At 41.9% G+C, this 17,912-nt stretch overlaps 1 protein-coding gene across 2 annotated transcripts in view; it reads left to right on the plus strand.

Annotated features, from left to right (window-relative positions):
• Positions 1-566: 566 nt before the first annotated feature.
• Positions 567-17,912, plus strand: part of crebrf (creb3 regulatory factor) — a 32,353-nt gene continuing 15,007 nt past the window's right edge. Inside the window, exons 1-5 of one of the 2 annotated variants that reach the window (XM_084374188.1) lie at positions 567-677; positions 9,997-10,249; positions 12,110-12,235; positions 14,494-14,669; positions 16,691-17,856. In XM_084374188.1, the coding sequence (XP_084230314.1) occupies positions 10,241-10,249; positions 12,110-12,235; positions 14,494-14,669; positions 16,691-17,856 (1,477 nt within the window). In that variant the 5' untranslated portion in view covers positions 567-677; positions 9,997-10,240. Of the gene's footprint in view, positions 678-1,925; positions 2,010-9,996; positions 10,250-12,109; positions 12,236-14,493; positions 14,670-16,690; positions 17,857-17,912 lie in introns of those variants that run through there. The other variant, XM_084374189.1, reaches the window with a different exon arrangement.

Raw genomic sequence — 17,912 nt, forward strand, 5'->3', positions numbered from 1 at the left:
CTAATTTAACAAATGTGTATATAACCTCCATCCCCAGCAGAATGTTAATAATACATAAAAAATTTTAGCAGTGCACAAAATTGTATTCCTGGTAAAGTGGAAATCATTATTTTAAAAAAAAATGCAATTATACCTACATAAATGGAAATTGAATTAACAGAAAACATAACTGAATAGTAAACTAATAAAATATGAAAAACTACAAACTTTAGGGGAATATTAATAAATAAATAAATAAATAACAGCAGTTCATAAAATTGTATTCCTGGCAACTCAATATGAAAATTACAAACTTTGTGATCTATGGTCTACATTTTCTAAAGTAGATACTGGGTATTTGTAAAGGCCCTAATAATGTAATTATAAAGTCCATATGGCCCAGAGGTCCTGTTGGGACGCTGCTGTAATACTGCAGCAGTGTTTATTAAGAAAAGTGCTATATTGTACAAGATGTTTTCACCAGTCTCGAGCTCTGCTCCTATTGGCCCAGAGGCGCACCACGTGGTCGGGCAGTCACGCGCTTTCCAGGAACCCGTCAGGAAGAAGAAAAACAAAACAAACCCGAGAGAGCTGTAACAGCGTGTGGACTCCATTGAAAAGGGGGCCTTATTATCTCCAACAGGGGAACATACACGAGGTCCGACACGAAGCAAGACGTATGCGTGGGCGTCCTAAAAGTGAGTAGGAGCGTTATTGATCCGTTTTGGGGGAACTTTGCTGAGCCTCGGATTGCTGTTTCGCCGCGGCGGAGGATTAGCTTTGAAGCTAACGGTAGGTCGGTTGTTGTTGTGTATCGAGCTTCAGCTGGGATGAGGAAGGGGGCGGACGGAGGCCATACTGACTGTGAGCTGCGGGTGTAAAGGAAGCAAGACTCGCTAGTTCCGTATTAAAAACCTTCGTTCTGGAGCAAGTGACACGACTAACGTGTCGCTCTTTGTGCAGAGCAGTTTATCGAGCTCTTAGAGGAAGTGTTTACGAGCTGAAATGTAGCTAGCTAACGCTTCACGATGAATTTCGGTCGCTGTCAAATGTCACTCAGCGCTGCTACAGCTGTCCAAAAATAACGTCCCGCTGAGTTTCATGATTGAGTCCCCGGACAGTTAATTAGTCAGCATCTTTATAAGTGTGGTTACATGTCTTACTCGGGGTCAGGATGGTTAAAAACTGCACTTATGTAAGAAGATTGGCGTGCACTTTACTTTTAAACTATCCGAATCATGCTGCACTTCTTACCATATAGTGACAAATTATTTAACGTGTCGTTGATATAGCAGAAAAGTATTAAACTGCATCGACATGTGTTCGTGGTGAGACAAGGACTGTGTGCCAGTGAAATGCCCAACAGTGACTTTTTGCAGGCAGCCTGAGCTGTCAGTAGGTACACGCCCCCCAACACAAAACACATCCAGTGCTTCTGGAAAAAGCTCGACATAGCCAGACATTTCCATGCGATGTAAGTTAAATAACACACCCGTATCATGCTTATGTTTCGACCGAGGATATATCTTCAGTAACGATTTGTTTGGGATGATAGATTAGTTTCAATTTACACCTAAATAACCAGCAGTGTAGTTTATCAGCCGATAAACGTTTGATTTGGTGTCTCCTCTTATGTATAAATGCTAGTAAACGTCACGGGTTGACGTATAATAAAGCGTTGTGTTCAGATTTTGTGTTAGGTTATAGATTTTATTTGAAATATCTTTTAAATACAGCTATCTAGGCCACGGGCATGTAGGCCTCCAACTTGTTTATCTTCTGCCTCAGCCTAGATTGAAACGGGCTGTTTATTATGAAGCAGCTCGCGGGATTGACAGTCGCGGCGGCCAATCGAACACGACTGGAGGCGGGACGTCACCTCCGCTCGGCCAATAGGGAAGAGGGATTACGTGGGTGTTGGCACAGAGTGTTAGATTGAGGTTTTATTTTGCTTTGCTGAGGAGCTGTGATGAGTGCAAAGACTGTGGACATACTGGTGACATTTATGGCTTTATTGGTGCTTATAATAGGTCAGTTGTAATTTGTACCTGCATGTAAGATGGTGGTGATTATGGTTTTGAGATGTAGATGTATGTGTTATATCAAAAACAAGTGAATCCATCACAAAGAGATGGAGAGATGTAACAGATGTGATGTTTTTAGAAGACTGTGTTTTAATATTCTTATATTTTCAGTTGCTACTACTATTTCATGCCTTTTGTGTAGTGTTTGTGTTTTTCCACTTGATTTGTGGTTGTTTATATAATGTTTCCCCTTTATATATGGGAAACTGCTAAGCTCATTGTGATTTCATCAGCAGTTGCAGTGTCTTCTTGCTAGATCTGTTCATCTATTACTATCTCATTGAAGAAAACATTTGTGTCCCGTAAATGCATGTGCTGGTACAACATATGTCAAGTCATCAGATGCATCGAGTTCAGCGTGTTATTTACAATGAGTCTTTCTTATTATCATAATTCATTTGGGGCCATGTGTGTTTACAGCAGAGCATCCCAAAAGTTTTCTGTACACTGTGTTAACAATCTAACATGTTGAATAATGTTTAGAACAACATGATCACGAACACGGGCCGAGGTTCTTGTCTGAAATGGTTCTTATTTTCGTGAACGATTTAATTCAAACTGCTCAAATGATTTTACATGAGGCTCTCCTAATGTATTGACTCGAGATCAAGATGCTCTTCTCATATTTTAGATTTGTTGTTGTTTTGCTTTCAGAGCAAATCTTGCTAACCTGAGTCATGACAGCTTTGTCACCATCAAAGTGCTCTTGTTTCTTTAGCCATCATTTTGAACTGTCACGGCAGGGAAAGCACAGGTGGAGCTACATTAATAACAATAACATGGCTCCGCTGCAGGAATTATTGCAATGCAGTCCAGTAATTAACAGTGGTATTAGTTACGCCTGTTACTGAACAAGGTATATTCAACCATAGTTTCACTTTACGTTTATCCTCTGCTGTGGCTCTGTGTCCCCCCAGTTTGGGACCCTCTGGCTTACAGTAATCTTCCTGTTGGTGTGTAGTTGTGTTACAGAGCTGCTGTGGACAAGAACTAGATATTTCAATAAAAAAGAACATACTGTACCTATCCATTGTGACAAATACTTGATGGTTGTCAGATGCTAGATAGCACGTGGATACTCATGGGTCTGAACTGTAGAATGGAGGTAATCGATGAGCTGGAACACTTGCAAGTCAGACAAGAACATAATAAACTCATCAAATTTGTTTAACATGTATTGTTTAAAGGAACTTGGGGCAGGATCAAGAAATAAGACTCAATAGTGACACGATGGCCGCTGCGGCTGTTAGGGTAACTGCAGCCATCAGCCAAGCTGGCACGGGAGCGCGCATGAACTCTTCACAGCAGTGCAGCTGATGCTGTGACACTGTTATTTCTTTACTTGCTGTTCACGTGACTGTTTACTGCAAGACCTTCGTGCATGCCTCCGCGGACTGACGTTGGTAGCCTTCAACTGCAAGCAGCAGTAACTGTTAAGTGTTACACAGCAGTGGACTAAGTTACATGTTTGCAGCTCACGCTACTTTGCACGTTAGGTCACTCCCAGTCCTCGGTGATCTCATATGATTTTCAAATCAAGCTCTAAACATGACCTGTAATGTTTTCTTACCTGGTTACTAGGAAATGAGCCATGTCAGCATCTGTTTTCAGTCCCAATTCAAGTTGAAGCTGCCTCCATGAGTCGAACGTGTATCCGATGTTTATTCGGGTTCCAGCCCGGCTTTGGTCGTAATTTCATTTCAACTCACAACATGCTGCTGATAAAACCTTTGTTTTCTTCTTAGTATGACTTTTTAGTGGAGGTGGTGGGTCGTTTGCTGGCCTTAGCAGAATCCATTACTACCCAAACACTAGTTTGAGTCAACCACGCTTGTCTTCTTCCTGTATCCAAGTCGAAAGCTGTCGAGGATGCGCATTCAGTGTCATTTGATGTCACGTCTGCAGGACTGCACGGGAAATTCGGACCACGAATTGCCGTACATTATGCAGCACACAGCCTGTTCGAGGCAATGGAGAGATTCGTGGCTGGGCTCATTCTTTTTGGTTTTGAACGCTTCATCACCCATTAGCATTAAAAAATTTAAATGCATGTTTATTTTTTCACAAATCCTGCCCCATGTCCCTTTTAATGTACAGCTGAAGGTAACGTAAATGGCCACATGGCAGCAATGAATTTGCCATCTTCAGAACTGTTTATAGTGCAATACTGTGGCACAAGAGCTGCTCCGTAAACTGAAGAAAGAATTTGTACTTGAAGTGCATCTTGGTGACTGACTGGGCCGGTTGCTCTAACCATGACCTCTGTGATATCTATTGTCATCTCTTTAATTAATCTTATCTACCAGTAGGCCTGAGTGATATGACTGAAATCATGATATAAATATGAACATTTTATCTGATATTGTATATATGACAATATGGTCACAAAGTCACATATAAAATGATCAAATTGATGTTCAGTCCAATGAGCCATTTCCTCTGTTATGTTTCACAGAAGGAAACACATGAGTAACACATTTTGTAGGTGCAATTGATAATTTGATATTTCTTTGTAAAGTTAAGAAATATGTTGATGATGATTCTGTGTTCATGTAATACAAGTCGATATGAGTTTATCGCCCTATTGCCCCACTTTCACTAGAGTTGAAACCAATACAATCCAATATCGATATCAGGTGCCAATTCCAACATAATTCACTCATCAGATAGCGGACTGACGTGACCAATCCACATGCCAAGATTTTGTAGTTTGATGTTTTCGTTTTCATGAATTCTAAATATATAATGATGCAATTTTGAGCTCAGAGCCAAAATGTTGTAGCACAAATAAATAAATAACAGTTTTGTAAATATATCCAGATATTGTTTTGTCTCCCATAATTCTTTAAGTTAGATGCTGGACCATTAACCTGCCGTAATGTGACATGAAACAGTCGGCAACTAAGTGAGCGGTGACCCCATAATTTGGCTCTTTAGTCTTTTTCCTCTTTTTCTAATTTCCTTCTTGTGTTTTTTGGCAGATTGCAAACCAACTTTAAAGTTGCATACCACCACTTACTGTATCTAGTCAGAAACAATTTGGCTTCATATATCGGCTCTATTTAATTTCATTATCAGCCTATAACCGATAATATAAATTTCCCAATATCGGGCCGATAATTTATTGGGGCTTATTTACATCGTGCATCCCTAACTGCATTGTATCAATATTTCCAGATGACCAAATTCAGGCATCTCTGTGAACTGTCACCTACCTGCTCATACTACCCAATGAAAATTATCCATATAAATGAATCATTAATAGTCCCAACTGTAACACACATTTGGCTGTTAGTGAGTAGCGTCCACTGTACCACGCTGTACACATGTTCAGGACTTTGTGGATTAATGACCTTTAATGGTGTTTGAACAGATTCTCTCACATGTCCTCCTCAGAAAACTGGCTGGCATCTCCTGCTTGTTATCTGTGTAGGAATCAGCCACTGACTGGTATCAGTAGGTAACTCATTCCAAATAAGACACTGATGATTGGCCTACTTGGATCACGTCCAATGTTGTGAGGCGGAGAATGTGAGCTGTTTGCATGATAGTGAAGCTCTGAGTCAAGTGCAGCACAGTCACAACTCAGCTCTGCAGATCTCCCCGATCTGATTGTGCATGAAGATTCAGCGATAATGGAGTGTGGTTTCCAAGCATGTGTCTTCATTAAGCTATGCATTTGTGTATGCAAATGACAGTGTGGTAGAGCCCAATCTAATCTCTTAAAATGCTCACTGGAATACTACCTAAAACTCCCAAATTAGTAATAATATGAAACTTCATATTTTACATTTGTCAGCTGTAATTAGCAGAGTTTGACTTGATAAATTGTATTTTATAAATTATAAAAAATATATGATTATCAAGCTTGCATTCATTTTTCTTTCTACCACTTGACAAATTCATTAATCCACTAATGTAAGCATGGATAAACACTCTGTCAGATAATACTGCGACCACAGCTGATGCTCGTTTTTTAATGATCAGAAAAGACAGAGCTGTTGTTGTGCGAGTCCATTTTGAGCTCATCGTAGAGAGACGTGTATGTGTGAACCGGACATAAACACAGGAAACCATAAGTTCGTAGACGGAGTGCATTGGGACCCCACATGTCAAAGTTAGTTATCAAGCAGTGCTCTAAACAACAAAAGCGCATTTTGCAAATTGTGCAAGAAGACATTTGATATATCGAACCTGTGAGCTGCAGCAGGCGAGAGTGATGCAGCCACAGTGAATCATAACAGCATAATCAAAAGTCAATCACATTACTGAGAGTGAGGGGAGTGTTTTGTTACCTGGGCTGGATGAGCCAAAGCCGGCCCTTGTTTCAGACTCAACCAAAATGTGTTTCTCCCAATGCATTTCTGAGTTGTAATCATGATGCTGCAAAAATTCTGTCCTGTTGAGCAACCTCTGTCTTCCTCAGTTTATCTAACTGTCTTTATCAAGCATTACTCGAAGGTTTTTCAGTTTGACGTTGCCCTAGAAAAGAAAAATGTAAACCTTTTAAGTCATAAAGTACGCCTGGAGAAAATCTGAAGTTTTGAACCCTGTACAACCCTTAAGCAAGGGAAATCCCAAAGTATACGGGCTAAAGGAAAAGATCTAATGCCTCATCTCTGACCAAAGCCTGAGAGAGAAATTCAGCTCGAGTGTTTAGGGCCTGTCAGGCTCGGTCATAAATATCCGGCTGTACATCACAGCCTGTGTCAGCTACTGAGTTGGATCATATTAAATTGTGTGGCTCAAATATTTGCTGCAGCTTTGCCTGTAGAGGTGAGACTCATTTTGTGCATGTTTGGGAGATTGCTGGTTGTGAACACAGGCTCTCTGTTTCCTTCTGTGATAGCAGAGAGTCTGGATTAATGTTGGTGTTACTGTTGTGCTCAGGCCATATGCTTCCTCATTCTGTTTCTGCTGCAAGTGAAACCAGACACAGCTGCCCTGAAAGGAAGTACACTTTAAGATATGATAATGATCACAATTTGTATTTCAGAGGCTGATCTTCTAAATATACTGATGGTCATTAAGATAGTGTGTGTCTACATGCATATGTATGTGCATTGACCTGTGTGCTTGCATGTGCATTTTGTAGAGGTGTTACTTTTTTTTTTTTTTATGTGTACCGCTGTGTATTCTGCCACTTCCTGTCTCTATGCAAAATGTGTATACAAGGGGACAGATCTCAGGGGTGAGAAGTTCAGTCGGCAGAGGAAGTGATGTCGTCAAACGGCCTCAGAGGAGTGGGATTGGTGCATGATTGTGTGTCAGCTGTTCTCTGCAGGGGTCATGTCTCCATGCAGATTCTCATGTATTTGCTATGCAAAAACAGCAAAAGGACCAAAGATCAGTCCGTGTGTTTGGGTCAATTGGTGATGGGACAAACAAGCAGAGAATGAAACAAGTGAGTGAGGGGAGGGTGGAAGTGAGGTCTAAAATGATGTTGAGGTTCAGCTTGATGTACTCGGAACAAATCAGATGCTGTCTGAACGAAGGTGCGGAGGTAGTTGGGTTTGGAAAAGTCTGTGCTTTCCAAACATACGATGTGGGCTGAATTTGGAGAGCACACATTTCCTTTCAAAGCTTATTCACACACAACAACTTCTGGCAGCTACAACGTAGACCGAGGGCTGCTGTATGCTTTGAGTAATGACTAATTGACTTTCTGGTTAGGTATGTTGATTAGACTAAAGGAAATGAAGAGCATCGTGCAAGTCTTTTCAAGTCGGACAAATATTTATACATTCATTTATTAGCCTCTGCCGCAAGAACAGCATTAACACCACTTTTACATTTTTATTTCACATTATAGCTGAAACGATCAATTTATCAATCAGTAGACTGACAGTAGGTGTACACTAACAATTGTTACCTCCGACAAGGAGGTTATGTTTTCATTCATGTTCGTCCGTTTGTTGGTTTGTCAGCAGGATTTTATAAAAATTTTGAATATTGGATTAGGCTTGATTATATTAAATCAGATTGGTCAGTATTTTGGTCTATTTACAATTTCTGATCCGTTCTGTATGTATAAGCTGTTCTGAATGAACCCATTCACATAGAGGACGTATGATAAAGCTGGCTATTGTTGAAATATGGGAATAACGGTGCACATTCTCTCTCGTGAAAGACACATTGTGTTACTTTTTAATTTTCACATGAAAAGTGAAACTAAAGTTTTGTCCAGGAAGAAAGGGGGAAGTTCAAACCTTGGCAACTTTCTTACTGCAACACATCTGACCAATCACATTGTGAAGTGAGTGTGAATGTCGGATTGTTGACTTAGTTACAGAAACGGTTGGACACAGCTCCCTCAATCTGATGGTGGAAAGAAACGAGTAGCTTTAACCTGAAGCAGGCTAGCCGTGCCGCATACAGTAGGGTACAATGATGATCAACTCCGGTTAAAACTGAGTCAGCTTTGAGATATCTGAAAACTTTAGTCAAGCCCAAAGATAGCTGGCTTACTCATTAATCTCTTTTCACGATACAGGCCAAACGACATCAGAACATATTTAGGAAAAGCAGAAGTGAATTAGAGGGACAGAGGAGGAAAGATGAGATTACGATAGACTAGCACGGCCCAGTTCTGTGTTGACTTTAGGTCCAGCTCCAGAGATGTAGACAGCAGGCTGAGCCTCCCACCCAGCAGTTATCAGTAAACAGAGAGAGGACTGCAGGCAACAGTTTTAGAAGCACTGGTTCAGAGTTTCCCATGATGTGCTCCTTTTTAAAGATACAGAAACTATTTTTTTGACAAACAAAGGCCTGGCTGTTGTTGTGGTTGAATAGGACTGGTGCATGGAAGCGGCTATAAAAACTTTTAGAGGGATTCCACTTAATTTAGTTTTTATTCACACTGTACTTTATCACAAAAGTGACCAGTTAGCTTCGACAAGTAACCTAGCAATTGAAATTCACTTTTACTCTACAGTGAAGTGATGAACTCACAAACCTCTTCACTGCCTGTCCCGTTTAAGAGAGGGTGGGATATATTGATTGTTTATTCACTCCCTTCATGCAGCTGCATGGTGAGATAAAACAAGCAGCAGAGAGGAAGGGCACATGGCCGGCAGTGAATGGAAGGACATTGATAATAAATAATGACAGTTAAGTGTTGTTCAACTTATACTGTTGTTAGCTTGCTAGCTCCTACAGCTTATTTTTGCAAACATGCTAACACCATTTCCTGAGCTAATATACTGTAATTAAATGTGTTTAATTTTTATATTGCCATTATTTAGCTGTGCAGCTAGCAAATGTACTGTTTCTGTTTAACCTCACCACTCTCATAATGTCATTTTTAGTGAAAACACTCAAAAAACCCACTGTACACTTCCTGCTCAGCAGCTATCAGCAGATAGACATATTTAGCAACTAGCTTGTGAACGAAGTAGAAGGTTTAGCAGCTAAAGAGCCAGATCTTTCCCTCAGGAGTTGGTAGCATTTTGCTTTGTAACTTCTGGATGTGTAAATAAGCAACAAATTAGTTAACGAGTGATTGCATTGTATAAGCTAGAACCAGTGATTGGTTTTATATGCTAAAAAAATGACTAAAATACAATAATAGTAATAATAATAATAACATACAATTAACCAATTATCAAAATTGTTGCCAAATAATTTCCTGTTGATTGACTATTGGATTCAGCACTAGTTGATTTTCAGAGTTCTTACAGTCATTTTTGCTTTTTATGTGCTTTTATCTTTCTTTTCTTTTATCTTTTTTATTAGATATAAAATAAGAATTTAGTTCCTGTTTAGTTTTGTTCATTCACCTGTTAATATCACACAGTCCAGTTCATCCTCTTGCAGTTTGATGTGAGGGAAAGAAACTCAGTGGCTGTGTTTAAAATGTCCTTGCATGTTACTGTTGGGTTATTTATTTGTTTCCGCTTTGGATTCTTATACTTCTGCTCTGTTTTTACCACAGACCTGGAGCATACAGAGCACCACATCAGACCGCAACAGACCAGACCAGACCAGGTCGATCCCAGTTACTGACCCGTCCCCTCCCCCTCCCCTCCAGCCTTGAAGGCTGCATCCACCAGCACTCGCTGATCGTCCTGTTTATCAGTTATTTATTGTGCTGATCGGACAACCACACACCGCCACCACTGGGACCGGACAGGAGGCCCAGAGGTTCCCCCCGCTGGACCTCTAAGCTGTGCTTGGCGATGCCTCAGGTAAGAGGGACGACAGAGAGGGAACTGGACTGTCAGTGGCACACAGGTGGACAGGATTCCTCCAAACAGGCCTGGACAGTTTGGAAAGTGTCTGATGTCTGAAATAGTATGAAAAATCATAATTTTGTTAGAATATAATAAATACAAATATAAACTTTCAAATCTAGCACACAAATGAAAACAAAGGAGCTTTTCAGTAACCAGAAGCAGACATACAATACCAGAGATGTAAAACACAGTTCAGCTGTGTTGAAGAAGGCGAGAGTCTGACCCCACTTCAGTGTGACGTCAGTAGACGCTGCATCCAAACAGCTGCTGGGGGCAGATGGGCTGTGAACAGGGAATGAGTTAGTGAATGAATATGTAAACTCTGGATCCTTCTAAAAAATATGTTTAAACTGAGTGTTGCGTGTGGACATGATTTCAGATTGAAGTTGTTTTGTTTTAAATTCTCTGTAGTGTTGAATTAAAAGAAACGCAACACAATCGACCTCAGGAGAAGATGATCTCAGACTCTGTCCTGTTGCCATCCTTGCTTTACGTTAAGATATTGTAGCAAACGTGTGTGGCATCCTGGTGGATTGTGTAGGGACAAATATTACTGTATATAACTGCAATATCTCTTGTCTCCAAGCATAACCTTTACAAAGAATGACCACCAGAGAGCGCTGACAAGTCAAATTATTAACTATTAAATGGCCTTCTCAGTATGTATCTTGGCCACAATTAATATTCAAGATCTGAATCAAGATTGCGTATTTATGTTATGTGTTTAAATTTTTTTAAATTACGATCTGGTGTTTCATCAATATTGGATATTTTGAACACACTATTAGCGATTCCAGTATTTGTCAAGCTACCATGTTTCCTCTTTAAAACAAAGCTGGTTCTCAAATAAAAGCCGTTTCTCCAGAAATGGCAGAGGCGTGGTTGGCACTAACAAATAAAGGCAGGTACCAAATACAATGTAGACGTTATGACAAGGTGAGCGGTCAGGAAGCATGTCAGCATCAGCCGGGACAGCAATGACGGACTGAGGTGTCTGGTGTGCCATCTACTGGTACCCTCCAGTTATCGATGTAAACACTATTTTGTAGTAACATACAGGTGCTACAAGATGGCAGCAGCACATTTGGTGTACTGTATGGGAACAGTGCAAGTCACAGAAACACCTTCCTGCAAAAATTTCACAATAAAAGCGTTATTCTTTTATTTTGAAAAATGGATACAGGAAATTTTGAGGTTGTGGTAACAACTAAATGCAGCAACAAACACTTCAGAGGGCAATGGGAGCCTATCAGAAAACTGCGAGGCTTTGTACTACAATATGGCCAAATACTCTTATCACACAAAGGGAATAAGAAATAAAGGCCTGTTCTAATATGAACCTGCTTCATATGAAAGTCGAATACTCTCTGCAGATGCTGGTATTTGAGGAACTACCATATATTACGACCCCAACCAGAAGATCTATGAGGCTAACTAGTTGTCAGCTGCTAACATTTGCTGGTGATACTGTTCACGAGCTGTTACTCCTCCGATGGGTTGTGAGGGATTCATAACGAGCATCAGGTAAACCAGGGTCCTGCCTTCTCTTGTGTTTATCTCTGTATATCAAAGATGAAGAAATAATGTGTGTCTGCAGCTCAGCAGCTGAGTCATCATGGCCTTACTGTGTGAAAAGCACCATTGTCATGATGTTCTGCTCATCTTGTAAATGACAGATTTAGAAAACTGAAACAACTTTCAGAATTTAAAAAACTGCACTAAAGTCAATTTACATCATACTCTGCTTTTGGTGATGATGATGTTTACTTGTTACTTGTTGTTTGTTCACCTCTGTGTTCTGTTGTGTTGCAGCCCAGCGTCAGTGGGATGGAGCCTCCCTTTGGGGACGCCTTTCAGAACTACTCTTTTGCTGACCAGGCCCTGACCAGCACTGAGCTTCTCGCCACCAGCTCTGACCCAGATTTCATGTACGAACTGGTGAGTGGCTGTACACACACACACACATGCACACACACATGCACACACACACACACACACACACACACACACACACACACACACACACACACACAATCAGAGAGCAGAGTACTATTTAACCCGATATAAGAGTGTACAACTGTTCCTATCATCCACACCTGTATTTATACAATGATACATTAACTAATACAGACTCATCTCACTAAGGCCGTGCTACAGATGAGCTTCAGACCGTGCTAACCGTCCTTTGAGCCTGACTTCTTTTCAGATCAGTCACAGCTGCTCACGCTGCGCCGTCACTGAGCTGCATCTGAATGAAGGATCCAAGTTTAAAGATCACTAGTTTCCTCATGCATCACATATGATGTCAAGCACAGTATAGTTTCTGCATCATTTATTGTGGTGGAAACATGATTTGATAGGCATGTCGACTATTGTTAACTGCTGCTATTGCTTTCAGGGATTCTTCTGATAGGCTTTCAATGTAAAATATAAAAATGCTTTTCATACTTCACTATAGCTCACATTTAAACACTGATTGGCATCGATTGATGATAGTCACGCTGTCTGTTGTCTGTACCAAGCTTTAACCAATTTCAGGTCAGTTTTTGTTTTGATTCTAGTGCAGAGTCCAAAAAAATCAATTAAAGAAAGAGCAAATCTTAAGCTGTGGAAACAACTTATCCCCTGGAAGCATCTTGCTGTGTGTTGCCAGACGAATTTTGAAGATGCACCAGTGTGAGATATATAGGGCAGTGTGCGATACGCAAACACATACAGATACTCTCGCAATACTTTTGTAGCTTCTAGCTCCTGTTCATGCTGTCAGATATCAGCCTTATTTATTTTAACGTTTACTGATCGCTTTTATTGGAGTTGTGTGAACTTCCTGCTGCTGCCACTTCACATTAAAAGCTCTCTACTTGCAAACCAGCAATAGTTTTTATTGTGAAGCACCTGCAGGAAATGCAAGTAGTATATCAGAGAGTTGGCTGAGATTCATATGTGTTACTATTCTTCAATAAAAACAGGTCTTGCCACCAAGATATGGACATATTCTTGGTTATAGTTCAAGAAGAAACCGCCACAGGGAGATGTTAGATGAAGAGTCCCACACACCTCCAGTGTGTCATCGAGGCAAACAGCTTCTTTAACCTTGCCATGCTGTGCAGTGGAAAAACACTCGCACCCGCGCCAGCTTGAGTAGCTCGAGTGGTCACAGTTGCTCACAGCTCTGCTCTGCACGAGTTTCCCCACCCGTATCGAAAAACAATATTAGGTTACACAGCTCACAAGCTCCCAACAAACACCAGAGAGTATTCAGTAAGTGGCACAGTGATATTTTGTTTCTAATCCTTTTGAAAATTCAAATAAGTACAGGACTACATAACAAGTATTACAGTCAGATGTTTTAGACAAATGTGACAGCATTTAGATTAAACACAAACAAGAAAGTAATTAAGTTTGAATCCAACACAGAAGTTGTCACCTGAACAGAGTGAAGTCAAAATGTCTGCAGGGACGACGGCAGACCTTCTTCACAGCTGAAGTAAATGGAAAGTCCCTTGAATCCCTCCTGTTGGTTAGACATTTTTACTGAAGAAAACACAACACCTCTTTCACTTTCAATGTTTTGTTATCTTTTGTTTGTTTACTTTTGTTTCAATTTCATTGAAAAACGGAGGTTTGCTCAGCCGCTAGCGTGGCATTTTAAACAGATCGGCCCGTGCCTAATTGTTTATCAGCCGTGTGACATTTGCCTGGCTCACAGCTCACCTGTCACTGCTCATGCTGTCAGTTACAGGTGTAGTCTCCCTCAATTTACTGTCCGCCGTAGACTAAACAATAGTGATTCAGAGCTGCGCTCTCAATTTCTATCGCCATAGTAACACATTAATTAGATGATTGTGTTGTGTTGGACGATGTGGCATCCTCTTTGACCCTGGACAAATATGACTTCTAAAAACACCTTTACTAAATGTACAATATAAAAAGATTTCTAGTGTTCTGTTGTGATCTTCTCCGTCTCTCCTGTGAAGATGGTGTTTTGCCTCATCCTTTACAAAATAATTTTTTTGTGACTGAGAACTCACGCTTCAGCTCTGTAGACGTTCACCTACCAGGCACTTCCTAGTATGACTTCACAGTCTTTATGACAAGGTTGCGGTAGTAAAATGAAAACAGAAACTAAACTGAATGGAATTTTATAAAACAGAAGATCTTCTAACCCAGAATCCATGTTTCCCTCCACTGTGCAGGACAGAGACATGACCCATCGACAAAGCCCCTGTGGGGACAGCGTGGTGGGGGTCGGGGATGGAGGGAAGGAGGTGGAGGGCTGTGTGGATCAGCTCATGGGTCTGGGCGAGTGTGAGACGGTCTACAGCAGCTCAGCCTTCGAACAGTGGGACTCCTACTGGGAAGACCTCACCAGGTACTTGATTATTTATGTTTGTACTGGAGCTTATTTTAGATCAAGTTAAAAACAGCAGTAAATAAATAAGACACAATAACATACTGATGAATTCAATGAAAGTCAAACGGTGCTCTGCCTTTTGGTTCTCTGTAAAGTTTCTGAAGTTGAATGTGGCTTGGGTATGTGCGTAGCATTACATATAAATGGATGGTGCAGTAACTACAGGAGGTTGCATTTAGGGTCCAGAGGACATTTCGATCTCGCAGGAGTCATTAAAAATGACCTGGTTGTAACTTGCCAGTTGTGAAGCTTATACCATTAAAAGCTTCCTCTCTGTTTTTGTTGTGATTGTTTTTAAGAGAAAATTTCATGTTTTCCTGATTGTCAACAAACACGTGAAAAGGGTAGGGAGGTCGGACACTATTTAAAGAAGGACTGGCACGTACTTCGTTTTGGTCTTTTCATGTTATTTGTTTACAGTAAGTAAAAATATAGAATAATTCCAGCATTATCCTTCAAAATAAAAATCAAGACAGTTACGTGAGTGAACTTGGTTTTCTACAAAGCATTGTTAATTGGGAGTGTTTGCTGTCCTAGTTCACAAGAGGGTTGAGCTGAATACTTGGCTGAAGCAAGATAGCTGATAATGTACTTCTACAAGTACCATTGGAGAAAAATGTATCAATATTCGTACTTGTCATAAAGGAAAACCCTTGATTGTGTAAGAACAGCCTATGACCCTCTACTCCTAGCTCGGTTTGTTGAATATCTTCAGTTTAGTTGCTTGGAGAAGTTGGCTTGTACTGGACATGGTGCAGACGCAAGGTACAGGTTGTGACTCTCTCTGCTTCAGCTGGTTACGTTTTATTTCATCTGCTCGAGTCACTCCTACCTCGGCTTGTAAAATATTTTCACTCAACTGAGGGCAAGCATACAGTCGCAAGGCTGAGTGCATATGTCACTGTCAACACAGGCTGTGCCTGTTTGCATAAATCACCCAACTTCCAACGTTCATTTAAGAAATAAATCAAACCAGAGTAACAATCTCCATTAATCTAATCTAATTGTAGTCTAAAAATTGTAGTCAAATAATTTTGTTGGTTGAACCGATACAGGTAACGGTATAATTGTTTTTGTGGGGACAAGCTGGATTTATGTTAATTAAGAGGGTTCTGGCACAGAGGAGGTTGTGCTCAGTGATTTCCTGAATCATGTTTGCTTGGTTTCTACTGTAGGAATCGCAGAAATGAAGTCAGTCTGTGAGCATTATGAGATCGGACAGGTGCCTAAAGGTTTTGATAGCCAGAGAGTTTACCATCACTGACAGGTAATTCATGGAGGCAGGTCATCTTGGTCTAACACAGGCAGATGATTCGAAGCAGGTATTGGTTTTGCTCCAAGGCAGGGTGTGGTTTAAGAGGTCGGTAAACAACGAAGCAGCTGGCTGCCGCAGTCTCCTGAGATCTCAGGTGATGCTCCGTCTGTCCTGCAGCTATCCTGATGCTCTGCTGCCAAAATAGTTTGTGCACGCTCTCCTCTGATGTCAGCTGAGGGCAGACAACAGTTTCTGAAGTCTAAAGGCTATTAAAAACGGAGGCGGAGAAGTGCTGGGTTGAGGGTATCTGCCGTTAAGAGGGTTGATTGAGGTCATGTTTCAGTGGGACAGAGGAAACTGCTGCATCTTTTTGATAATGAGTGAGTCATTCTTTTACAACCCAGACTGTCCAGCTTAGTCCCACATTTCTGTTTGGTAGCTGCTGAGTGTTTCTGGGTCAGTAGAAGCTGTCCTAACTGTGATTTACCAAACAGCAGATTTCTTCATAAAGAGATTAAAGCAGTGACTGTGTCAAAACTGTTACTACTTGATGTAAAATGTATGACGGTACTGAGCTTTATCTAGTCTATATTGTATTCATTCAAGTTTATAAAACAGGGAAAATCAGAAAATCCTTATCATGTCTTGGAATCAATGACATTTTAAAGGTTATATACAATAAAAGCTTTCACTCTTGATAAAGCTGTTTGTCTCTGCTCTGCAGATATACACGGCTGGCCAGCTGTGACATCTGGGGTACCAAAGAGGTGGATTTCCTTGGCTTGGATGACTTCTCTAGTCCGTACCAGGACGAGGAAGTGATTGGTCGAACCCCGACGCTGGCTCAGCTTAACAGCGAGGATTCGCAGCCTGTGTGTGAGGCTCTCTACCCCCCTGCTGACCTGACCCTGTCTGCCCCCCAGCCTCAGCCTCAGCCGTCCCAGCTTCCCTGTCACAGTAAGAGACCCCTGATCCCTGGACAAGGATCGGGCCCCAGCTCTGTGCGGCCCTCCCTGAGCTCCACATCTTCCTCCCGTCCCTCCCGCAGCCTTCTCCCAGACTTTCCAGAAGGCTCCCAAAAAGCCACCAGGCCCGTCCCCTCCAGCACTGAGACCATGGCCAAGACACAGAACCTCCTCAGTCTCACCCAGGACTACGGCCAAGCTCAAACCAAGCCCCATGGACGAGGAGCCAAGATGGCGGCCCCGACTTCTCATGGCTCTGACTTTGTGCGGAAGGCCAAAGTCCGTGTGAGTGCTGTGCATAAAACTCTTCCCGACAAGCCCTCCCAGACGGATTTCGAGAGGTCTGATCCCCCTCTACCTCTCTCCCAGCCCCAAGACGAGAAGGCCTCCACTTCGGCGAGTGCTGCCTTGGTGGGACTTCCTGCTGCAGCAGCCAGCTGCTCTAGCAGCCTGATGAGCTTTGAAAGGAGGTCAGAGGGGCCAGGGAGGAGAGAGATGCCTGTAGGCTGGTCTGCCGCAATGCCTCACCTTATTGAGGCGAGTCAGGCCCTGGAGGGCAGCACCTCTGCCACAATCAGCAGCGGGGATAGCGTGGCGGGGGCTAGCGGTGGCGTTGTCGAGGGTACAGAGAAGAGCAAGGAAGAGGAACACAACTACTCTTTGTTCCTGACCCGCAGCAGACTGGCCAGTAGAGCCCACTCCCTGCTGGAGGAAGAAGAGGAGGAGGAGGAGGAGGAGGAGGAGGATGAGGAAGAGGCAGAGGAGGAGGAAGGCGATGGGCTGGAGCTCGATGATGAAGACCACGATGAGGGTTTTGGCAGCGAGCATGAGCTGTCGGAGAATGAGGAGGAAGAGGATGAGGAGGAGGATGAAGACTACGAAGCAGACAAGGATGACGACATGAGTGACGCCTTCTCCGAGCCAGGTAGCATCCCGTCATCTTCCTTCTTGTGTAACCAATCACTTCCAATCAGTTATCTA

Source organism: Pagrus pagrus (assembly GCF_965226575.1).
Source record: "Pagrus pagrus genome assembly, chromosome: 14".
In the NCBI taxonomy this organism is placed as follows: domain Eukaryota; kingdom Metazoa; phylum Chordata; class Actinopteri; order Spariformes; family Sparidae; genus Pagrus; species Pagrus pagrus.